At 38.9% G+C, this 26,093-nt stretch overlaps 1 protein-coding gene across 1 annotated transcript in view; it reads left to right on the top strand.

Moving 5' to 3' along the window:
- Positions 1–26,093, top strand: part of LOC126413034 (O-acyltransferase like protein-like) — a 190,135-nt gene that overhangs the window by 87,603 nt on the left and 76,439 nt on the right. The window contains exons 4-5 of the mRNA XM_050082928.1: positions 10,497–10,657; positions 21,823–21,991. Coding sequence (XP_049938885.1) covers positions 10,497–10,657; positions 21,823–21,991 — 330 coding nt within the window. The remainder of the gene's footprint in view (positions 1–10,496; positions 10,658–21,822; positions 21,992–26,093) is intronic.

Below are 26,093 nucleotides of genomic sequence, written 5' to 3'. Positions count from 1 at the left end.
CTTTACAGTCCAATAATGGAAAGTCCACTGGCCTGAGCAGCCATAAGCAATAGCTCTCTCTCTCTCTCTCTCTCTCTCTCTCTCTCTCTCTCTCTCTCTCTCTCTCTCTGTGTGTGTGTGTGTGTGTGTGTGTGTGTGTGTGTGTGTGTGTGTGTGTGTGGTTTTTTCTGCTTCTGAAGAACTTTCTGCTTGTAAACTAGAAGTTTAGCAGTCTCTTCATTGCATCTGCGACTCAATGCCTTCTCGTTGTGGTAAGTAGCAATCTACGCTTTTCAATTGTTGCTTTATAGTCCTCCACATTCATATCTAAAGAAACTGTCTGGTATGTTCTGATCAGCTCATGCAGATGCTATCACTTCTAATTAAAATTATTTAAAGGCTTTGAATACACTGTACATCTAATCTTTTCTAATTATATTGCCATTTCATACTATAAAGGAAAAAAAAACATTATAAAAGACAACTCTGCAGTGTAAGTCACATTTTATTTGGTATTCATCCATTGTGAAAGAGCAGTACACCTACAAAATTGTTGAGGCTTTCTTGTTCACTTATCGACATATTTCTCGTTGGCTTCTGTTTTAGGATCTTTGGTCAATAAGGGAGACCCACCTGTAATGAGATGTGAAAGTGAAGTAACTGTTTCCTAAAGCTAGGTAGTGTGACACTTTTACCTTTGTGCGTGTCTGTCAGCAGTACTACAAATTTACCCTCTTGAAAGTTAGTAGTGGCCCGCCCACAATTCTCTCTCATAATTTATCCAAGAATTTTTAACATTGTGCAGCCCCGTCAGCAACTGCGATAACTGAACATGTAACACATCAGCCTCAGTTGCAAATAGAAACCAAACTTTACCCAGGTTTCAACCAAAATAATTTGGCCTTCTTCAGAAGCGAGTGACACTAAACTACTGCATGCCAAAGTTTGGCCATGTCAAGTAAAAAACTGTAGCACCATAGTAACTTGTCATAATCTACATTACTTAGGCTGAAGAGAAACAGCAGGCCCCACTGTGCGGACGAGATCGGTGGGCTGCGAGAGCTGCACCGGACCTAAACGCTTGTACCTCTCGTGGCCTACCGACCTCGTCCACGCAGTGGGGCCTGCTGTCTCTCTTCAGCCCAAGTTATGTAGATTATGACAAGTTACTACGGTGCTACAGTTTTTTACTTGACATGGCCAAACTTTGGCATGCAGTAGTTTAGTGTCACTCGCTTCTGAAGAAGGCCAAATTATTTGGCTGAAACCTGGGGAAAGTTTGGTTTCTATTTGCAAATGAGGCTAATGTGTTACATGTTCATAATTTATCATTTTTCTCAATTAAGTTTTCCTTTGATGCAGTTAATTGTTTTTTATTTTGTAATGTTCAATTTTTTTCTTAATTATTGGAGTTTTTTTTCCACACAGTGCATTTGTTTTCCTTTCTTAAATACCTTACTGGAAGATCTGACAATACTTGCGATAATGAAGGATTAACTTTTGATTGCAACTTGTCCTCTGAATTAAGCAAAGTTCTCATTTCCTACCAGAAGTTACTGTAATATCTGGGGTTATGAATTTCTCATACTTGCCTCTGTTCACTTTCATTTTTAGTTGAGTCCAAAAACAGATTGGCAATGCCTTTTGCCATAAGTCTTTGGTTCTTGTAGGAAATTTTAGTGCAGCAAACAACTGAAAGCTAGACAGCAACAATTTTAGGTATCTTGAATTAGTACTGTGACAGGAAATCAATATTAAAGTCCCCAAGAACAGTGCTGGTCTGTATAGTATCTGTCACAAGTTGCTGTTTGAAATTAAAGACATTTCATGATGTTGGCATGTAAACTGTCATTACTACTAGCTTATGTGTTTCCTAATTCACTGTTTTGACGCAGTGTCCAAAGAGCTGTTCAAGACATTATCCCTTAATCTGAAGGGCTGCAGATGTACTCCCAGCATTATTTTTTTCGTATTTAGCCTCTCTCACTATCCTCTCATTGGTTCTACAGTAATGAAATATTAGCTATACCCATCAAGATCCATCTGTTTCATTTGAGTGCTTTCCATGTATTGTTTTGGTAAGTACAACAAATCTGCTGATATTCCACATATCCCTTCATTTTCCTCTATGTGAGAAGTTCATCCTTCCTATTAATGATACTTTTAGTGTTCTAATAGAAGATATTAAGTGATTATTCTATAATATTGATGGCTTCATCCAAGCTACAGTATTTTGTTTGGTCAGTAGCATTTAGTTGTTACTATAATACTTAGCCCTGTCTATTGGAGTACTTTAAGCCTGGGATACACATTGAAATTCACTGGGATAGGGGAAACACTACTTTGGTCACAAAGAATACTTCTAATAATTACACATTCAAGACACATCTTACTAAAAGTATTCAGCTGCTAATCATGACATATGTGATGCAACCAAATGAGGAATGATGCATAAGTCGCACCCACGTGTCCCTCTCTTCAAGTGATTTTCAAACTTATGAATTAACATGTTCTACAGAACACTTCGCACAAGAGTCTTTACATGCTTGAAGAGTGACACAATATTCTATTAGTGTGAGGAACATTCTCTTTATTTTGGAAAATATGATATTACATGTAAGGGATGGTGATTGACTTATTACAAAGTTCTGCTTATTTTTGACACAGTCACTTTTTTATGACACAATCAGAATTGATTGTGTCAAAAATAAACAAGACTTTATACTCTGATTATTGTTGTTGATATCATCTTCATTTGTATGATTGGGACTGCAGTGTAAACTATTGCCTGAACCTTGTACTACTATTATACAATCTTCTGTTCCAAGATCATTCTCAAGAGACCATAAATCACAAGTAATACTGCTGAGCTCTGCACTTGGCTTGAAATACTAGTTTCATGGCTATGATTTCCCTAAGAATTCTACTCCCGTTCTGCCATTCTCCACCTGAGCTTACTATCCACAGAAAGGGTACTGTCAGATTACTTCTAGATGATTGATTTATTTGTACACTTTTCCCTGTTAACATAGGGTGAATCAATATCATGTTTCTGAAAGGTGCAGATTTTGTAGAAACTGAGTCAAAAGCTTTCTCAAAATAACTGAATCCCACAAAACTTCTTACACACTAAAAAAACTCTTGAACAATCTGCCCACAGAGACAGATGTCAAATAGACACCAGTTACATTTCCAAATACATATCAGGTTTGTTTTCTGTGAAGAACTCTTTCTGTTCTGCACAACATTTATTTGGTAGAAATAAGTGGTCAATGACAAACCTGTAAGTGGTCAGCATGTAACCATGCAAATATATTTTAGGAAGTTTGTGCAAGCTTTTGTCAGTTGGTATGATGCAATTCACAATGTTTGTCACTAATATGTTCAGTGGGACATGTAGGTAATTAAATTACGACTATGTACTATGTGAACTGTTTGGAACCCAGAATGTAACACTGACAATAAGCTACTGTTTGTTGACAGATCGTATCATCTCTCATATTCTAATGTGTTAAATAATTAAATAAAATAAAAAATAATTGATTTTTTAGAAACACAGAACAGCTTAGTTACATTACTAGCTTTCACTCTACGATTCTTTTTCTTGTTGAAGCTCACTCTCACATATACATAGTAGTCTCTATCTCTCTCTCTCTCTCTCTCTTACACACACACACACACACACACACACACACAAAACCACACAGATGTCCTAATACAGCTACTTGTGGCCATTGGTTGTGTAACTGGTTTAACAAGAATAAGAGAGATAGTTGGTGAATGGCGGCAGGAAGGGCATCCAGCCACCCCTTAAAAATTAACCACACCAAATCCACATTAACCATGCCGACCCTGTGCCGAATGCAGGACAAAGGCACTATCAAAAGAAAGAAGAGAGATAGTTTCAAAAGTAGTAATTTCTATATGCTCTCTTATTTGTCTCTGCTTCATGTATCACCCAAGTGAGAGGCTGCTTAAGACAGTAGACTCATATCCATAAGAATCAATTTTTGAATCTCCCTTTACCCATTTGATTAAGATTTTTAGTTTCCCTCATGCCACATTGTTCCCTTCAAATGGGATTCATTTGATTTTCTTTTCCACCTTCTCCAGTGAGCTTCTGTTCTGACTCTAATGACAACACCACTAACAAAACCCAAACATTAATCCTCTCAGCTTCTTTTTCCATGCCTTTAATCAAAACCTGACTTCATCACACATAGTAAAACTTCCAATGCCTCTTACTTGTATGTCCACTATATTTCAATTTATACCCTATCTGCATTCCATGAAATGTACATCATGTGTCAATTAATTCACATCCCTTAGCATCATTGAAAAGATTGTGTTTTGCACTGTTATTTTTTAAAATTAATCCAGATTTGGTATGTCTCCTTTATACATTTCTCTGTAGTATTCTCTCTTTGTAGAATACAATATCTTAGTGAAACTTAATGATCTGATTTTATTGCAGCATCTAACTCACTTGCTAACTTAGCAAAAGGAATGTCATTGTGTAGCAGCTGGAAGAATCTCTGGAACAATCATCGCACAAATAGTTCCATTGCGTGCATTGATGGTATCCGTGCTTTCAGTGCTCTGTGGGTCATTATGACCCATAAAATTCTCCAGATGTCACAGGAACCATGGGTCAATAAAGTTATTCTTCTTGAGGTATGGAACTTGTAATTATGACTATTGTGAATGTGAGCTACATTTGGTAGTATAATTATAATATATCTGATCTTAAGACAACTAACATAAAAGTAATAAGTGAGAGAAAGTCTTCAACACATGATGGATGCTAAAATATATGTCCTCATAAAGCATTAAGAAGAGTCAACACTGAATCTTAATTTATTGGAACATAGGCATCCGTTTATGATTACTTAAGGGGGTAGTACGTGTGTTTTGCTTTTCATTTCAACAAACTGGAGGGTTTCACAATATTTGTGACCATGTGGTTCTACTCTTGTCTACAGCTGTTAACCAGAATTAGGTAGAGCTTTCTCTTCAGGCAGTGTGTTTGGAACTTCTACATCTACATATACAAAAATACTATGCAAACCACTGTGAGCAGCGTGGCATAGGGAATGTCCCATTATACTAGATGTTAGGGTTTCTTCTGTGCCATTCATGTATGGAGCACAGGAAGAATGTTTGAATGCCTCTGTGCACACAGTAAATATTCTAATACTATCTTCATGATCGCTGTGTAAGCAATACATAGGGGGTTGTATTATACCCTTAAAGTAATCATTTAAATCCGGTTCTTGAAACTTTGTTAATAGACTTTCTTGGAATAGTTTAAGTCTGTCTTCAAGAGTCTCAGTTCCTTCAGTATCTATGTGACACTCTCCCACAGATTAAACAAACCTATGACCATTCATGCTGCCCTTCTCTGTATATGTTCAATATCCCCTGTTTGTCCTATCTGATATGGGTCCCCCACACTTGACCAATGTTTTTTGATGTGTCACATGAGTAATTTGTAAGCAATCTCTTTTGTGGATTGATAGCACTTCCCCAGTATTCTACCAATAACCCAAACTCTATTACCTGCTTTATCCATGACTGAACCTATATGATCATTCCATTCTGTATCCTACAAAGTGTTACACCCAGGTATCTGTGTGAGTTGGCTGATTTGAACAGTGGCTCACTGATATTATAGTCATAGACTACTACATTTTTTTTATTTTTTGAAGTGCAAAATTTTACATTTCTGAAAAGTTTGAGCAAGATGACAGTCTCTGTACCACGTTGAAATCTTATCAGAATCTGACAGAATAGTTATGTAACTGCTCTCAGATAGTACTTCATTATAGATTACTGCATCATGTGCAAAATTCCGGATTCTACTATTAATATTGTCCGCAAGGTCATTAATATACAACATGAACAGGAATAATCCCAACACACTTCCCTCTGGTGCACCCGAAGTTACTTCTACATCTGATGATGACTCTTCATCGAAGATAACATACTGTGTTCTCCCTAACAAAAAGTCCTCAGTCGAGTCAAAAATTTCACTTGATATCCCATATGATTGTACTTTTGATAATAAGTGTAGATCCAGTACTGCGTCAAATGCTTTTAGGAAATCAAGAAACACTACATCTACTTGGTTGCCTTGATCCAAAGCTTTCAGTATGTCATGTGAGAAAAGTGTGAGTTGGGTCTCACATGATCGATGTTCTCAGAAACCATGCAGGTTGGCATTTGAGGCGGTAATTCTGTTCAAAATAGTTCATTATGTTAGAGCTCAGATTATGTTCTAAGATTATACAGTAAATCAGTGTCAAGGATACTGGATGGTAGTTTTGTGGATCACTTCTACTACCCTTCTTGTAGATGTGTGTGACCTGTATCTTTTTCCAACAACTGGGCATGGTTTTTTGATTGAGGGATCTACAATAAATTATAGTGAGAAGAGGGGATAACCAGCCACAAATTCAGTATAAAATCTGACAGGGACTCCATCAGGATCTGGAGCTTTGTTCAGTTTTAACAATTTCAGCTGTTTCTAAAAACCCCTGACACTAATACTTATTTCATTCATCTTTTCAGTGATACAAGGATTAAATTGGGGCAATTCTCCTGGGTTTTGCTTTGTAAAGGAACACTAGGAAATGGAGTTAAGCATTTCAGCTTTTGCTTTGCTACTCTGAATTTCAGTTCTTGTCTCACTCACTAGGCACTGGTCACTAACTTTGGTGACACAAACAGCCTTTACATATGACCAGAATTGATTTGAATTTTGTGAAATGTCATTTGACAATATTCTGCTATGGCAGTCATTGAAGGCATCACACGTTGCTTTCTTGACAGCCAAACACATTTCATTCAGCATATCTGTATCTACATGACTGCACTTTGTTTTAACCTACTAAGCAGTATTCTCTGTTTCTTTAGAAGTTTCTTTAGAGTGACTGTATACCATGGAAGGTTTCTTCCATTATGAACTTTCTATGAGATACATATCTATCCAGTGCATGGTCAACTATTTTTTTAAACTTGAGCTATAGTTCCTCTCCATGCTCCTGGCCTGTGCTGAAAGTTTCAAGTTTCTAAAAGAGATATGACATTACTGTTTTTTTTATCTAGTTTATTGAACATATATATGTCTTTCTGCTTGGTTTAGTTGGCCTCTGTACTTTGGTAGTCATTGTTCTCACAACTGCGTCATGGTCACTGATGCTAGTTTCAATGTGGACATCCTCAGAGAGGTCAGGCCCGTTTGTTGCCATGAAATTCAAGATATTTCCAACATGAGTGGTGTTCCTAACTATCTGTTCTAGATAGTTTTCAGAGACAGTATTTAGTGAATTTTCACAGGATGTCTTATCATGTCCACCACTAACAAAATTATATTTTTCCCAGTTAATAGTTGGATGATTGAAGTCTCCACTGATTTCAATGCTTCAGAGAGTAACATGTGGTGTTTGGTGGAATGTGAATTTATACTTTCGTAATATGAAAATTTTCAGTGTACCTGTTGCTGCACATCAAATAACTTTCCAAAATGTGTTTTTTTCCTATGAGTTTTGTTTTCTAAAGTGCTGGGAAATCCTAAGCCACTGTATAAAACCATAACCATTCAAATGATTCATAAGTTTAACAGTTCTGAGGAAAAGTGTACTGTCACTTAATACAGAAAAAGTGTATTTTCACCCAGGAGAAAGTGTATTTTTAACCGGGAGATCCGGGAAAAATCCGGGAATTTTTTTTCCTTGTCCACGTATACACCCTGAGACAGACAGCTTGGTGCTTGTCATGCCTATGTAGAACACATCACAGGGTTTGCAGTTAAGCTTATAGGACACATGAGTGGTTTCACAGGTAGCCCTGCATTTTTTGGGATAGGTGATGCTTGTGACTGGACTGAAGTAGTTGGTGGTGGTGGGAGGACGTATGGCACAGACTTTGCATCTAGATCTATTACAGGAATATGAGCCATGAGGCAAGGTGTTGGGAGCAGGCCTTGAATATGGATGGAGAAGGATATTACGTAGGTTCAGTACAAACTCGAATACCTTTGTGGGAGGGGTGGGAAGGATAATGGGTCGTATATTCCTCATTTTAGGACATGATGAGAGGTAGTCTAAAACCTAGCAGAGAATGTATTTCAGTTGCTCCAGTCCTGTGTGGTACTAAGACATGAGGAAAATGTTCCTCTTTGACTGGACGGTGAGACTTTGGGAGGTAGCGGATGACTGGAGAGTAAGGCATGGGAAATCTGTTTCTGGACAGGGTTGGGAGGTTAATTATGGTCTGTGAAGGCCTCAGTGAGATTCTTAGTGTATTTTGAGAGGAGCTGCTCATCACTACAGATGTGATGGTCATGGGTGGCTACACTGTGTGGAAGGGACCTCTTGGTGTGGAAAGCATGGCAGCTCTTGAAGTGGAGCTATTGCTAGTGTTTGGGAGGTTCAATATGGATGGAGGTACTGGTGTAGCTATCTTTGAGGTGGAGGTCAACATTGAGGTAGGTGGCTTTTTGGGATGAGGATGACAAGGTGAAGTGAATGGGGAGATGATGTTGAGTTCTGGAGGAATGTGGGCAGGGTGCCATCACCCTCAATCCAGATCACAAAGATGTCATCAGTGAATCAGAACCAGGTGAGTGGTTTGGGACTATATATGTTATGAAGGGTTTCTCTGATGGCCCATAAATAGGTTGGCAAAGGACAAAGCCATATGGGTGTCTATTGCTATATCTTAGATTTGTTTGTAGGTGATACCTTCAAAGGAGCCGTAATTGTGGGTGACGATATAGTTGGTCATGGTGACCAGGAATGAGATTGTAGGTTTGCAATCCATCAAGGGATCTTAGGAGAGCTAGTGTTCAATAGCAGCAAGGCCATGGGCATTAGGGATGTTAGTGCAAATGGAGATGGCATCAATAGTGATGAGCAGAACAACACGTGGGAAAGGAACAGGAACTGTGGAAAACTTGTGGAGGCAATGGCTTCTGTCTTTTATATAGAATGGTAGGTTGTGGGTAATAGGCTGAAGGTGTTTTTCTACAAGAACAGAGATTCTCTCAGTGGAGGCACAATAACTGGCCACAAAGGGGCATGCTGAGTAATTGAGTTTATGGATTTAAGGAATAATGTTAAAGGCAGGACTGTGGGCAGAGGTAGGGGTGAGCGAGAGAGAGAGAGAGAGAGAGAGAGAGAGAGAGAGAGAGAGAGAGAGAATCTGGGAAGAGGTTCTGGAATGGGCCTAAGGATTTGAGAAGAGACTGGAAATCCTGCTGGATTTGTGGAATGGGGTCACTGTGGCAGGATGAATCTGACAGCTGGTGAAATCCTTCTACCAGGTAATCCTTGTGGTTCAAAACAACAATGATGGAGCCTTTGTCAGCAGGTAGGATTATAAGGTTGGGATAAGCTTTTAGGTGGTCAATTGCAGTTCTTTTTAGGGATGTAAGGTTAACTCATATCCCTGTAACAAACCTAGATGCAAGACTTGTCCCATACATCCATCCACCACCACCACCTTCTCCAAACCAGTCATGCCACAAGCATAATCTATCCCATCAAAGTCAGGGCTACTTGTAAAACCACTGATGTGATCTACAAGCTAAGCTGCAACCATCATGATGTGTTCTACATGGGCTTGACAATCAACAAGCTGTTTGTCCACATGAATGGATACTAACAAACTGTGGCCAAGAAACAGCTGGACCACCCGGTTGCTAAGCACAGTGCCCAACACAATGTTCTTCATTTCAGTGACTGCTTCATAGCCTATGCCCTCTGGATCCTTCCTACCAACAACAGCTTTTCTGAACTGTGCAGTTGGGAACTCTCCTGCAATATATCCTACATTCCCATAACTCTCTTGGCTTCAACCTTCATTAGTCACTGTTCATCACCCACCTATACCCTTCCCTGCTCCCACTCCAGCACACAGTCTTCTATTCCACCCACAGTCCTTTTCATTTCTCTCCTTTTTTGCTTCCCTCCCCCGCCCCACTGCTATTCCATCTAAACTCCCAACTGCTCCTAGCTGCCCTACCCTTTTTCCACGTCATCCCCATATCCCTGTATGCTCCCACAAGCAACACTTTACCGTCCTATACTCCTATCCTGAAACTTCTGCACCTCCCTGCTTCAGCCTCCTCATTAACCCCCACCACCTAAATTGCTTCTCCTATCATGCGCTGTCACTTGCAGTATGATCTCAGCAGGTGGAGACAGTGGCCATGTATATATGAGTTGTGTTTGCATGAACATGTGTGTATACGTTGTCTTATTCAGAAGAAGGTTTTTTGGCTGAAAGTTTAATTGTTTAGCAGTCTTCTTCTTGTGTCTCTCTGTGTCTCAGCATTTCAACTATAGGGTGAGTAGCCATCTATCCTTTTCATAATATTGTCAGTTGCTAACCAAGGACTCATTAGGAGGGTGACACAGAAAGATTAATAAACTAATTGGTCAATTTCCAAGAAAAGTAAAAAGACAAATATTTGTAGTTCCAGGAAGTGTTTTACAGTATTTTTTCTTTTTCAGTCAACACGTGACATACCAAAGATGCCACTTCTGAACAGTATGATTAATGTAGATTCATTCTTTCTGATAAGTGGGATGCTTCGTGCGATGAATTTCATGAGAGATGTGCAACAACGTGGTGGATTTTGGATTGCCACAGGAATTCTGCAGAGGCTCCTCAGGTATGTTAGTTTAATACTATCTAGATGACACCTCTAGAAACAAGAGAACACAACTGATTTGGATTATTTATTTACCATTGATCAGTTGAAGTGAAATAGGCATTTTACATCAATAGCACTTTATGTTTTCTTTCAATAATACCTTAAAACTAAATGAGCATTATATATTCCAAATAGAACCTAGAAATGATAGGATAAACAATAAAATAATAAATAAATACAGTCAATGATGTAACATAATGAAAACCTTAAAAATTAATTTCACTTGATTTTATATTCATAAATTCAATTATATCATAAGGATTAATAAATAAGAAGTTTAATAGCTTGCTACTATAGCTAGTTATGTGAGCTGACCAAGCAGAAAATGGAAGTTTATTAAATATTTTTAAGCCATTGCTTAGATGGGAATTCCCTGTTCTTGCCATCCTGTGCTAAGGTATATCTAATTTTATTTTGCATCTGATGTTATGGTGGTGTATGTTTTCCCTTATTTTGAAATCAAAAACTACATATTGGATCAAAAAAAGCTGTAATTCGAATTTGTTTGCCTTAGAGGGGGACATCCAGTGATACCACACATGACTCCCCACACCACTCTGTGTGTGGATGGTGGGGGGCAGCTTAGAAATCTTCAGTGGGAACCCGCTGTTTTTAATGTCTGAGGCATTTTCTTTGTTTCGCCATAGATGATGCTGTAATTGAAGGAATATAAATGGGTATACAATCATAATTTACAACATGCTATCAGTGGCCCTTGAATATCCAGTGCCATGTGGGACCCCACCTCCATGCTGCGAGGCTCACTCACAATGTTTTATTCCTCTGACTGGATTCCGTGGAAATATTGGAACACGTGAGGCAATACTGACCCTACGACTTATCTTAGAAGCTAGATTAAGGAAAGACAATGTTGACTGGAATAATCTCTTTCAAATTTTGAAGGTGGCAGGGGTAAAATACAGGGAGTGAAAGGCTATTTACAATTTGTACAGAAAGCAGATGGCAGTTATAAGAGTTGAAGGACATGAAAGGGAAGCAGTGGTTGGGAAGGGAGGGAGACAGGGTTGTAGCCTCTCCCCGATGCTATTCAATCTGTACATTGAGCGAGCAGTAAAGGAAACAAAAGAAAAGTTTGGAGTAGGTATTAAAATCCATGGAGAAGAAATAAAAACTTTGAGGTTCACCAATGACATTGTAATTCTGTCAGAGACAGCAAAGGACTTGGAAAGCAATTGAACGGAATGGACAGTGTCTTGAAAGGAGGGTATAAGATGAATATCAACAAATGCAAAATGAGGAAATGAGACACTTAAAGTAGTAAAGGAGTTTTGCTATTTGGGGAGCAAAATAACTGATGATGGTTGAAGTAGAGAGGATATAAAATGTAGACTGGCAATGGCAAGGAAAGCGTTTCTGAAGAAGAGAAATTTGTTAACATCAAGTATTGATTTAAGTGTCAGGAAGTCGTTTCTGAAAGTATTTGTATGGAGTGTAGCCATGTATGGAAGTGAAACATGGACGATAAATAGTTTAGGCAAGAAGAGAATAGAAGCTTTCGAAATGCTGAAGATTAGATGGGTAGATCACATAACTAATGAGGAGGTATTGAATAGAATTGGGGAGAAGAGGAGTTTGTGGCACAACTTGACTAGAAGAAGGGATTGCATGGTAGGACATGTTCTGAGGCATCAAGGAATCACCAATTCAGTACTGGAGGGCAGCGTGGAGGGTAAAAATTGTAGAGGGAGACCAAGAGATGAATACACTAAGCAGATTCAGAAGGATGTAGGCTGCAGTAGGTACTGGAAGATGAAGAAGCTTACACAGGATAGAGTAGCATGGAGAGCTGCATCAAACCAGTCTCAGGACTGAAGACCACAACAACAACAACAACAACAACAACAACATATTGAACAGAGGACTACTCAACACACCAGTGTGGCCATGGCTCGAGGCAAAGGCTCTTCTACTTTTCCAGTTAGACTAAATCTTCAAACACACTACTTTTCAAATGACAATACACTAGACAGAAGCATATCTGTGGGAATGACAGTACAGGCATTTCTGATGCAGTCGACCATGTCTATATGGCATGTTGGTACTCACTGGTACATCTTACTTTGTAAATATCCCCACAGAAAGAAATCTGAGGACATCAAATCTGGTGTGCTGTTGGGCCAATAAAATAAGGCCACCTCTGCCGATTCACCAACCAGTGTAAACTTCGTCTAATACCTCTCATGCGTCAATTGCATAATGTGCTGTGCATCTATCATGCTAAGACCACATACACTGCTGAACATCCAGGGCAACATCCTGCAGTAGTACCAGTAGTATCTGTTCCAAAACTATTTGATATTTGCATCTACTCAGTCTGCCATTGATAAACTATAGACTAATGAGTTTGTTTCCCAGGATGCCACACAATATGTTAGCTGACTAAACATGTTGATAGACTGCATGCCGTAATCAGTGGGGTTGCCTACACTCCAGTAATCCATGTCATGCCAGTTAACACTACCATGTTTTGTGTATGTAGACTCACTGGAAAATAGTACCTCAACAAAGAATGTGGGGGTCATTTGCATTTGTTGACATGCCATTTACAAAGTACTACCCGGTTATAGAAATTGGCGACATGAATTCTTGATGCAGTGACACATGGTATGGATGATACTTATGACAATACTACCTACTGACAATGTGTGACAATACTACCTCAGGACATACCAGAACTGCACTGTAATTTCTGGGAGCTTATATATGTATTGTGCTGCACTGCCACGAGTACAGATATTTCATTAGCTTCTCCTGTAACATGTTTGCTTCATTTCCTTTTGCCAGTCTGTACGCTGCCATCAGGCATAAAGGCTTCCACTACCATGTAAATGAGTGAATGAGAGTGAGCTTTCTGTGGAAAATGCTCATCATACAAGGCAACGACAGCCTCACATTTCTCCTACATTCTCCATAAATAAGGATCATTTCAATTTTTTCTTCTGTGGTTGCAACATTCATCATCCACTTGCATGTCTGTTCTCCTAATGATAGGTAGGTTTGAAAGCAATAATCACTGAACAAGTGTTGTAATGTTTAGAGTTCCTGTCTGTTCTATGTCTGTGTAATATGTGAGCTCTGGTGGCAGTGTACTGCCAGTTGTGATACATCATTGTTTGCTACATGGACATGGTGGCATGTTGAGTAGTTCCCTGTTTCATATGTTGGAAGAATACAACATTGTGAATGAGGTTTCCAATTAGAAGTTACGAAATACTGACTTATCCCACTCTTGCAGCATGGAGGTGGGGTTCCGTGTGCCATTGGATATTCAAGGGCTGCTCAGAAGCATGTTGTAAATTACGATTGTGTAACCATTTCTGTTCCTCCGATTACAATGCCATCTGCGGAAAAACAAAGCAAATGCTTCAGACAAAACAGGTGTAGATTTTGCTGTAAAAGAAAAAAAAAGTAGACTTTGAGCTGCATGAATAGTGGCCAGCAGTGCTCTAATCTACCAGCATTGGTCATTACCAGTACCACATTCTTCTGAATTATTAGAATTCCACTGATGTGAGGATAATGCCCCCATATCAGCAGGCCATACCCTACATGTGACTGAAGAGTCCAAAATAAATTACTCTTAAATGTTCTTTTGTTACTAAGCCTCTCAGTTTCTGCATTATATAGGTAGCTTAAGATAATGTTGTACCGATATGGTTGATGTGTGTTTCCCAAATTAACTTAGAGTTTTTATGAATTCCTAGAATTTTAACTGCTTTCAACTGTAGCTTTTTTGAAAATCCTAGTATAATCTACTGGTTATCAGGGTTGTGAAGCAGTATATTTGGTAAGAACCAATTTAGTGCTGTTTCCCTGCCATCTTGCATCATATCTTGCAGAACTAATGTTTTCTCATGCTGAGCTAGTAAAGTCGTTTCATCAGCATAACAAATAACAAAGTTAGGTTCACAGTGGGGTAAATTACAGACAGGAATTATAATAAAGAGGGGCCCAAGGACAGACCCTTCTGGGACTCCTGTTTTATCTTCTTGCAACTGTGAGTGCTGTTTCTGACAGAGACAAACTGTTTCCTATTGTTTAGGTATGATACAATTAGTGCCAATGCAATATTGAGTTCAGTACACATATGCCCCCATTGAAGTTGTCACAGCACAACTGCCTCTTATAAATATCAGTAAGTACAAGTTTTCAGTGAGTAAAAAGAGAAGCATATTTCATCTATGGTTAGAAATGTTTAGTCAGTGACAACCAAGAGACAAAAAGACCTGAAAAAGGCAAAAACTTATGTTTGATTAAAACTTAGAAATTAAGTTACCGTACCTCTTACTAACAAAGGAGTGGATGTAAACATTGGCATAAATGTGGAATTTTACTGTATATTATAGGTTTTAACAATTGATAGGCATCAAAAGAATGCTACATATGTAGACATTCCAAGTTCCACAAGGTGCATTTTAGCTGTATATATTTTACTCACGACAAACCTGTTTGTAATTTTATTTTTGACAAGCCTGTGTGGAATGTGCAATATTCTCTCCACTAAAATTTAAAAATGACATGAGTAATGAATGCTCAGTGGAATGTGATATGCAACTAAAATTTTTTTAAAGATCTGAAGATGACATTCTTACCTGTCAAAACTGTCCAATAAAAAACAAGTTTTGACTGTGATCTTGACCATGTAAAAATTTATTTAGAGAGATTTCTTTGCTCTAACGAACCTGCATCTGAATGCCACCAGTGCTCAACTACCCTCGCAATTGCTTCCTGTGTGTAGTGCATGCCTGGCCTGTTTAGAGGTGGGGGGGGGATTACGATTCTCCGTATGATAATAGCAGTTGGAAATCAGCATACAAGATTCACAGAATCACTGAGTCCCTGGTTCAAGCCTTCTATGTGGTTCAAACCAGAGTGAGATGATATTTTGTGGGAACAATGCTGCAAAATGGTAGCACAGATTCCAGCCCATGTATGATGTTAGCTACCTGTCTTCACCTGTGCAGCCAGCCATGTGTAGGAACTAAGGGTGGACTTTGAACACAGGTGGCAGGTGTCATTAGTGTTGACTTGAGTCACAATTTGCAAGCACGTATACCAAGTGTGCTACGTAACCACCAGTAGAGTCTCCACTAAATATTGGATGAGATCGCTGGCAAGCGTACAGAGTGGAAACTGGCCTTCCCTCTTGACATTCCTGTTATTTCCCTAAGGGTCTCCATCAGCCTCCTAATTTTGGATCTTGCAGACACCAGCAAACTTTTCCTGTCTACTTCTCTGGTTCTTTAAGGATGGCTGACCGCTATTCCAACAGAGGGGGTGTCCCATGCTGTCTCAAACATCCTCTCTGCATTGCGCAAGACCTTAAACCTGCTGTCCAGCCAGTATCCCCTTTCACCTTCTCCCTTGAGATTCTCAGCCTCACCACTGTTCTCTAATCACATTCAGATGATTGTGGATCTGCCAGATCAGAAGACACAACAACATCTCAGGTGATGCTATAGCCCCAGGAGCCTCAACATCACGATAGACCAGGTCAACATTGTAAAGCCTGTTGACTGTGGCCAATGCAGCTTCCAACTGTTTGTGGGCAGTGGCCTTTTGTTCCTGAAACCATAAATTACATGTGCTGTCCCTATCCAAGTTTAACCTATGTTTGTCTCTACAACAAGGAATAAATACTAACACACAGTAGCTAGATAGAATGTAATTAATGTAAACAGTGTTGCTATGTTACTTCTGTTTATCATTATGTTACACAGTCAGCACATATGATACTAATGCTCAAAAATTATGCAACAATTTAGAAAAAAAAGATAATAAACACTACTTATTCTTAAAAATGCACATGCTATTCACCTTCTCACAGAAGCACATAATAGAAAGACTAAACACTGTGTACATACATGTACTGCTGCTTCTGGTGGCTGTTCTTGACTCTGCAGCTGTAAGTCTACTGACTTTCTCAAAGCATCAGCCAGTTATGGTATTCCTGTCATTTTGCCCTTTATTTCATATGGTATGAGGTGCATCCAGAAAGTAACTTTGGGTGATTGATAAAGAAAACAAAAATATCAGTAAGTAAAAGAAATATTTATAAAATATTTACATAGATTCACTGGCTGTGCTGTCTCAACATAATCATCACAGTTGTTGAAGCATTTGTTGTAACGGTGCACCATCAGTTGTATGCCTATATCATAGGAGTCTGCTGTCAATGTCCAGAGGGATGAAGGCACTTCCATCTGCACCTCTGAATTGTTGTGGAAACGTTTTCCTGCCAGAAAGTGATTCATGAGATGGAAGGGATGAAAGTTACTTGGGGCAAGTTTGAGGATGTAGGGTGGATGGTGAAAATCTCCCATCCAAATTGATTCAACACATTGCGTGTAGCATTGGCTGTATAGGGTCTTGCATTGGCCTGCACAAGTGTAATGCCTCTTGTCAACATACTATGTCTCTTGGTCTGGATCGCCATCCTCAGACTTTTTAGTGTCTGTCAATACTATAAGCATTTATGGTCTCCCCTTACCATGAAAACTCATACAAGAGGACACCTCATTGATCCCAGCAGACAGTGCACAGGAGTTTTTTGACAAAGACTGTCTGCTTGAATTTGGTCTTCACAGATGAACCACTATGCCACCAATGCATGGATTAATGTTTTGTTTCTGGTGTGGAATGCGACACCAATGGTTCATCCCCAGTGACAGCATTGTTGAGAAACTTGTCACCTTTCCATGTATTGCTGTAGCAATGTCAGTGCTGTGGCCAGAAATTTGCTTTCATGTTTATCTGTCAATTGCCTTGACACCCATCTTGCATACACTTAATGAAAAACAAACCATTGGCAAACAGTTTTTTGCAACAGTGAGTGAGAGACATTGGGGGGGGGGGGGGGAGGAACAAACCATTGGCAAACAGTTTTTTGCAACAGTGAGTGAGACATTGGGGGGGGGGGGGGGGCTGATTAGAGAGTTCTGGAATTTGAAGGGCAGGTTCTGCAAAATTGCTTGCTGCTCTCTTTCCATCAGTTTTGGTATCACCAGGAATGATCAGCTGCTATGGTGTTTGTCATGAATATTGGTTCCTGCTTCAGCAAATTGCCTGTACCATTATCAGACCATACTGTCACCGATAATGTTGGGTTCATATACGTGACACAATTGGTGGTGGATCTCTGCTGGAGACTACTACTGAGCATGCAAAAATTGGGTAAGTGCATGAACTTTGCAGCTGGCAAGAGATAGTATCAGAGCAGCCATATTATTGTAGTACTGTGTGAGAACTATTGCTATCAGAAGACTGAACTGCACTGCATTATTCCCACATTACTCCTCTCTCCTCCTGCGCATGCCGTCTCTATTGGAACTTACTTCCTGGTTGTACCTCATAAATTTACCATGTTCATTCAGCTTGATAGGTATTTGACAGTACAAGTTTTGTAAAAAATGTTTCTCACACACAAATAACACAATAACTTTTAATATCAGAAGATGTTCTAAGGCTCTATATGAGTGACAACTTTCAGTGATACAGGAATGTAGTTGCAGGCATTATTGCTGTCCATTTTATTTTCACTCACTGACATAATGTGCTCCATAGTTTTAATTTTTAAGGAAAGCCTTGAGGAATGTGGAACGAGTCAAGTTATACATTTACAGAAGCAACCAATTCATGGTATTTCTATAAAGTATAAAAAAGCTGAAACCTCCTAGCAAATTAAAATTGTATAACAGACCAAGATTTGAATCTGAAACTTGCCTTTGTGCTAAGAACTAATTATGTTTAGTGCTAAGCTGCTCACATTGAGAAACATAGGAATAATGCCTAGATTAAAGATTGAACAAGACTCAGAACTTGCCAGCTTCCAGATGAATCTTTTTTCTTCTTGAGCTATGGAGTGCATGGCCCCCACCCCACACACATTATGTATGGCTACATTGTCCCACATGAATACAATGAGCCAGCTCTGCAGTTCGATCTTGATGAGGAGTTGTAGGTGAGGGAAGACAGAAGGCAGGGAGCAGGAGGATAGTTTAGGGAAGGATGGCTTATGACCGTGAAGGGGAGGCTGCAGAAACACAGGATGGGAAATGTGGTACTGGTGAACTTGTTTTTACCACAGGCATGCAGAGCTGTGTGCTGTGCCTGATAATATGCAGAAGTAGTTCAGGAGAAGGAGATGGTTCAAGGGAAAGGCAAGTGTGGGGTAGAGGCTTTGGGTGCAGGGTAAGTGAGTTAGGGTCTCTGTGACAGGGTGGGGGTGGGGGGTTGTGAGTGTAGATAGAGGCTAGCAGAGAGGCCTTAGCACACCCCTTTCAAATAAGACAATAGTCTTCATCGTCCACCTTCTCTCTGGGACGAATATTGTTTTAAAATCCCAGAAACTGGAGCTTAGCCCTAAAGCTAACAAGAATAGAACACAGTGAGATAAATGTAAACACATAAACAATGTGTACTGCAAAAACTTGCTCCTACAAAATCTCCTTATACTCTTCTTGTCCATCTTTCATCTTTTTTAAATCAGTTCCCAGTGCTACCAATAATATTACATTTTTTCAGCACTGCATCTTAACATAAACTTTTTTCAAATATTCTTCCTTGAAGAAAAAGAATAACAAAACTTCTGTATATAATAAAAGAACCATGTCTTCAAGCTCATCTTAGTATCATAAACTCATGTGGCTATGCCACTCACCCATTCTTCATGAAAATGAAGTGAAAAGATGTTACAGAATCAATTCTTATGAAAATACATTAACTTCATAACATACTATAATTCAAAACATATTACAGTCTGACATTACCTGTGACTGTGTGTGTAGCAGAAGTAAGAATGCCAGTTCCCACATTACAGCTTTTCCAGAATAAGTACTTTTCTGATGTGTGCTACACTCTCCCAGTAGATAACGCCATAGAACATTATTGTGTGATAATGTGCTAAGTATGCCAGAAACCTTAGCTGCAGGTGAACATAATGAGAGAGATTTTGAAATTCAAAGCAACTGAAATTGAGCTGTTCGAATAATTTATCGACATACATTGTCACATTGTTATTCATCTTGATGAAGAGAAACTTTACACATAGACTTCCATTTAATGTGTACCCACTGATATTTACTTCTGGGACCTGTAAGTAATTTTTATTAGTCTCATAAGCCATAACATAAGTTTTTCAGGAGTTAAACTGCTGCCTATGAAGAAGTTTTAAGCCTGTTACACTATTCTAGTGGCTCTGTCTGGTATGGGTGCATTTGGGTTCTTTATCAGTATAATTGTGCTATCAACAAACATCACACATTATGAAGAGCCCTCTAATAGCTTTGATAAATCGTTTATGCGGGGTCACAAATAGGAGTGTACCAAGTAATGAGCATTGTAGGATACCATATTTATTTCAATGATTCCCCATTCTGAATTGTTTTATTATTGTGGTAACATTTATTAATGTGATCATATGTTTTATGTTGTTAAGATATGACTCCATCCACGCATTTTATTAATAAAATTTTCTGACCTTCACAAACAAGGTCACATAAAATTCCAAAATGGCAATTTTTCATCTTGACTTAAACCAGAACTGAGTTTGTGGGATCATATGTTGCTCTATCTATAGAAAAGCCATTACAGAAGCCATACTGATCATTTTTTAATGTATTGTGAGAGAAGAAATGGTTTGGTATATTGCTGTAAGCTACATCTCAAACATTTATGAGAACATGGGAAAGGTAGATGGGTTTATTATTAAAGGTGATTTGCTTATCTCCATCTTTATAAATTGGAACTACTTTAATCTTTTAGAAACTGCACCTTGCATCATTGATGCAAAGAATGTCCTATCACATCAGCACACAATTTAGTATTTTTGTTGAAATGGCATCATAGCCAGACGAGTTACTGCTTTTCAATTATCTATTATTTTTTTAAATCTCTCTAATTATTTTTTCAGCAAAACTGGTATATAGCTACAGAGGCTAGGTTTTTGCTCCTTTCTCATCACTGGGGTCATTTGTTTGGCCAAGGGATAAGCAATAATTTTTTATTGAGAGGAGCTAATTCAACTGCGGATTCTGTTTCTACACTACCCCTTTTTTAATTGTTCCTGGAACTTTGTAGAGTTGTAGCAATTTCAGTTGGATTCAGCACCTGCTGTGGATATCACGAATCACTTAGCTTTGATGTGCTATAAAAATGTAATTGAATTAGTATTTCTTGATGTTACTTTAGTTTGAAAAATGATCGATATAATGGAATAATGTCCATGTGTGTGCATATCTGCACTGATATATATTTTTCTAAGAACTGCTTTAAACTATCAATGTTAACACAAGGACTCTGTCTTTATCCAGAGAGAATCTCTGTCAGAAAAGTGTTGAAATAGTTCCAGGAATTTATAAACAATCTACTGATGAAAGACATTACTAAAAATGTACACTTTCATGAATGTATGTCTAAGTTTGGGGCAATTCAAGTGAAGAGAAGGTCTATTTCACCTTGAGGTCAAGCCCATATTCTTGACCTTTGGTGTCACATGATTTCTTACTAAAAGAAAGCATATTTGTAAGAAATAACAAAATAATTTAAATAGATTTAGTTAATGATTCTAATTATGTCCCTATTTGTTTTCCTTTATTATAGCCTTTTATACCTTCTGACCTCCGTTGCTATCTTTTCTTTTGCTTAGTTGCCCCTTCTGTACTACTTGCTTCACTTGAATTTTTGCTTTGTGACCTTCCATCTTTGTCATCTGCACTTCTTGTTTCTGTCTCATCTATTTTCTTTTTGCACTTCTAAACTCTTGACTTTTTAACCTATCCTTATCTGTTTATTGAGAGTTGACTGTTGAAAGTAAAGGGTTTTCTGTAAGTTGCCAATGGAAGTCATTTGGAAAAATAGCCATTAGCCTTTTTAAAAATAATATGCCCCACCCATCATTATTACCATTTAAAGATTTGATTTTTAGAAAGATAGCCATTAGCCTCTCTTTAAAAAATATACCTCACTCATCATTATTGCCATGAAAGATTTGATCTAAATTTTATGTGATCTTATACCCTACACTGAAACTTTTTAAATTCAGGAAATGAAAAGTTTTCTGCATTGTTAGTAAACTTATAGAATGTTGTAATATTCATCACCAGGTTAACACCAGCATATGCAGTGGTGCTTGCAGTGTATGCATGTCTGTTACCATATTTTGGTTCTGGGCCTGAGTGGAATACTCAAGTCGGTTACAACTCAAAAATGTGTAAACAACACTGGATGTTCAATATAATGTATGTTAATAACTACATAAACTATGAAAATATGGTAAGTAGACATTAAATTTAAAAATGCCTTTATTAGAAACTAAGTATAATATTGGTTCTGTTTAAAAGTAAATTTAAAAGAAATTCTTATGACTAAAACAAACATTACCTATCGACAGTGTTTTAAAACTGACTAGTTTAATAATGATTTGCTGACTGCAGATGTCAAATTACTGGAGGAAAGGATTATTAACCAAACTTAGCTTAGGCTTTTTTTTTCACTTCATACAGTATACATTGGCAAATATTCTCTCTACTATATGTTCACACACTCAGTCAAAAACGAATTTTCATCTGTACTGTCAATAAGAAGCAGTAATGATGAAGAATATATAAAATTTAGGTTAGCCAAGGGTACTCAAAGAAGAACAAAAACAGCAGAAATGTGTTTATCATCATGATCAATGAGGAAGCAAGCCTTGCATAGACTTTAAGTGATTCCAGTGTTTGAATCAAATGTAGATCCACTTTTGGAGTGAAATGATAAAATGCAGTATACGAGTCTCACCTGACAACTTTAAGGCATCTGATCTGTATGAGTCTGCATTTTATTTCAGTCCATGTCATCTTTTGGAAAGTATCCATTTATATTAGCTATTTTCCTTAAATTGCCCTTACCAGTTACAGGTTCAAATGGTGATGAGAGAAGTTCCTGCAAGATAATTCTAACACTGAAAACTGCTGTGAGGGCTGTGCTTGATCTATACCCTGCGCCCCGTTATTGTTATTAATGTTACCAATACCAGTCACCACCTTTCCAAGGCCTCAACTAATGTATATCTTACCCTTTCAGCCTACCTATGGAAACCAACTTGAATTAACTTTGCTCTTACAGCGAGACAGAAAGGAATTTTCAGTAGGACATAACAAAAAAGAGTAGATATATTTGTGTCTTCATTTAGACAGCCAGATAACCTGGGAACATCACACAAGGTGGATTCAGGTACTATTGCGTTAACAGTACTTACTACGTGATGGGATAATGTAGCATGTAGTAACAACACAGTTACCTATAATGTGCACTTTATTCCATAACTAATACAGGCTGAATATGTCGACTTAGTTCACAGCAGGCATAAAGCACACTGATAGTTCCTCAGAGGTTCCACATAGGCCACTGTCACTAATCAGAGTGTTTTTTCTCTGCAGCAGCCATTTTCACAGATAATGTCCCCATACTTCCTTGCATTGTTGACCAGAATGTTTTTTTTTTTTTTTTTTCATAAATTGTTTAATGTGAGTGCAGAGTATGTGGGGGGGGGGGGGGGGGGAGAGGTGGGGAGCAACACTGTTGTGATCATCTTCATACCTGTGCGCATAACCAACCATGGCATGGCTGGCTGCAGAGCAGGGCACAGTTGGACCATTTCTTGCTGAAGACAGGGGAAGGGCATGCTGATGATGATCCAGATCCATGGCTTATAGATGGTATTCATTGAGGTGATATGGAGATCAGCAATGTTAGCCATAATGAGATTGATCGATGATGATCGTCAATGGTGGGGGCGTAGAAAGTGGACCTGGCAATGTGGCAGGGGTGTTGAAGTCAGAATCCGCAGGATTGGTCGCAGGCCACTGTGAAGTCCTGGGGGCCATGATGAGGAAGTCCTCAGGTGATATTCATAGTGTGATTGCAGCTGTGTCCACGTTGCTCCGGGTTTCACAACTCTGAGAGACATCTTTGATGATGACGTAGACTTAAACAATGAATTAAATTTGCACCAGTGCCATGATTTGAACCCATGTGTCCTGCTTACTAGGCAGATGTGATATCCATTGCACCACATTGGCAATCTGACTACCACAATTGACAGTGTGGTGCAACGGATATTGCATCTGCCTAATAAGCAGCAGCCTTGGGTTAGAATCCCGGCACTGATACAAATTTTAATTCACTGCTTCAGCCTACATCATTATCATAGATAAAGGTGAGGCTCAATATGTCTTAGGAACATAAACTGTGTATAATTAATATGAGAGAAATGCTGCATGATAAATCTGTTCTCAATTTAATGTCCCTTGTGCCATCCCTCAACCACAAGGAAACTGGTTAGGTTGACCTGAATGTTGTCTGGCAGTAAGTGCTGCTCATCTAGTTCGAACTTGAAGGTGTTGTCACTGTTTGAGCTGGGTGACATGTCATTGAGCTGTAAAGGGTCCTGAGGAACCGCATTGGTCAGAGTGGTTTGTACATTGTAAGTATGGGTAACATAAAGCTGGTTTTAATTAATTGACCATCACAGTGGTACACTTAGCCTGAGGCAATACGTTGAAAGTGTCACTATCTTGTCTGATGACTATAGGGCTAGTTTATAGCAGTCATAGTGCCGGGCAGGTAGTGTCAGCATGGACCATGGCATTGTCTCATTCTGCTAGTGCCTAAAGGACAAAAATTTTCTGAGAACTGTGCAGCTGTGGACACATTATTCTGAGCTGTGTGATGTGTTGTTTGACTTATGTGATGGGGGCAGAGAATTCTGAGGTCTCTCTTGGTGGTGCTTGTAGCAGGAGGTGCATACATCTAATAGCACCCAAGGTAATGCTTTCATCCAACAACAGCTATGACACATATGGATAGCCTTAAGTACACTGTACCATCATTTCATGAGGCTGTTGCTTTGTGAATGGCAGATGCTGTGCAATAATACTGTACACAACAGAGATTACATAGTTCATTAAATAGGTCTGATTAAACTGTCATCCTTGGTCAGTGATTATAAAGATCAGGTAATTAAAACATGATATCCATGTATTGACAGATGCTGTTGCTGTCATCTCTGCCGTGTCTCTGAGGAAAATGGCTTCCGCCCAATTCATCACACTGTCAATGACAGACAGTATGTGTCGATAGCCTTCAGACTTGGGAAGAGGTCCTACCAGGTCAAGGTGGACATATTGAAATCAATCTTCTGAAATCTTGAAATGACTGAGGAGTGGCTGTGCGTGATCACACACTTTGCAGCATTGCAAGCTATGCACATACATGTCCAGTCCTGGCATCCTTTTCAGCAGTAGACCATGTGGACCAGTCTGTGATGAGTCATCTCAATGGGCATATGCGATCTTCCCCATTGATGTGGGCATGAGAGGTCAAATTTCATTTTGTGAAACATCACATGATACTTGCTTGCTGGCTTCTTTACATAAGTTGGTTGTAGGATCTTGAAGGAGGTCCATAATTTGCCAGTCTTGGAACTGCATCTCTGCCAATATGTCATAGACTCATAGTCAACCTTTGTGGAGAGAGCATTCACTCCCAATATATAGTTTGTGACAATGTTGTCCACTCCATAGAAACGTCTGTCATCATTTGTGAACTGAACTATACAAGGTGGTCCATTTATAGTGACTGGGCCAAATATCTCACAAAATATACATGAAAAAACTACAAAGAACAAAACTCGACTAGCTTGAAGGGGGAAACCAGATGGCGCTATGGTTGGCCCATTAGATGGCACTGCCATAGGTCAAATGGATATCAACTGCGTTTTTTAAATAGGAACCTCCATTTTTTTTATTACATATTCGTGTAGTATGTAAACAAATATGAATGTTTTAGTTGGACCACTTTCTTCGCTTTGTGATAGATGGTGCTGTAATAGTCACAAACGTATAAGTACCTGGTATCACGTAACATTCCGCCAGTGCAGACGGTATTTGCTTCGTAATACATTACCCGTGTTAAAATGGTCCGTTTACCAATTGCAGAAAAGGTCGATATCATGTTGATGTATGGCTATTGTGATCAAAATGCCCAACGGGCATGTGCCACATATGCTGCTCGGTATACTGGATGACGACACCCAAGTGTCTGGACCGCTCGATGGATAGTTAAGTTATTTAAGAAACAGGAAGTATTCAGACACATGTGAAATGTCAACCACGACCTGCAACAAATGATGATGCCCAAGTAGGTGTTTTAGCTGCTGTCATGGCTAATCCTCACATCAGCAGCAGACAAACTGCACGAGAATCGGGAATCTCAAAAACGTCAGTGTTGAGAATGGTACATCAACATCGATTGCAGCCGTACCATATTTCTATGCACCGGGAATTGCATGGCGATGACTTTGAATGTTGTGTACAGTTCTGCCACTGGGCAC

The sequence above is a fragment of the Schistocerca serialis genome, chromosome 7 (assembly GCF_023864345.2).
Source record: "Schistocerca serialis cubense isolate TAMUIC-IGC-003099 chromosome 7, iqSchSeri2.2, whole genome shotgun sequence".
Lineage (NCBI taxonomy): Eukaryota > Metazoa > Arthropoda > Insecta > Orthoptera > Acrididae > Schistocerca > Schistocerca serialis.
This window is presented reverse-complemented; position numbering and strand designations above follow the sequence as displayed.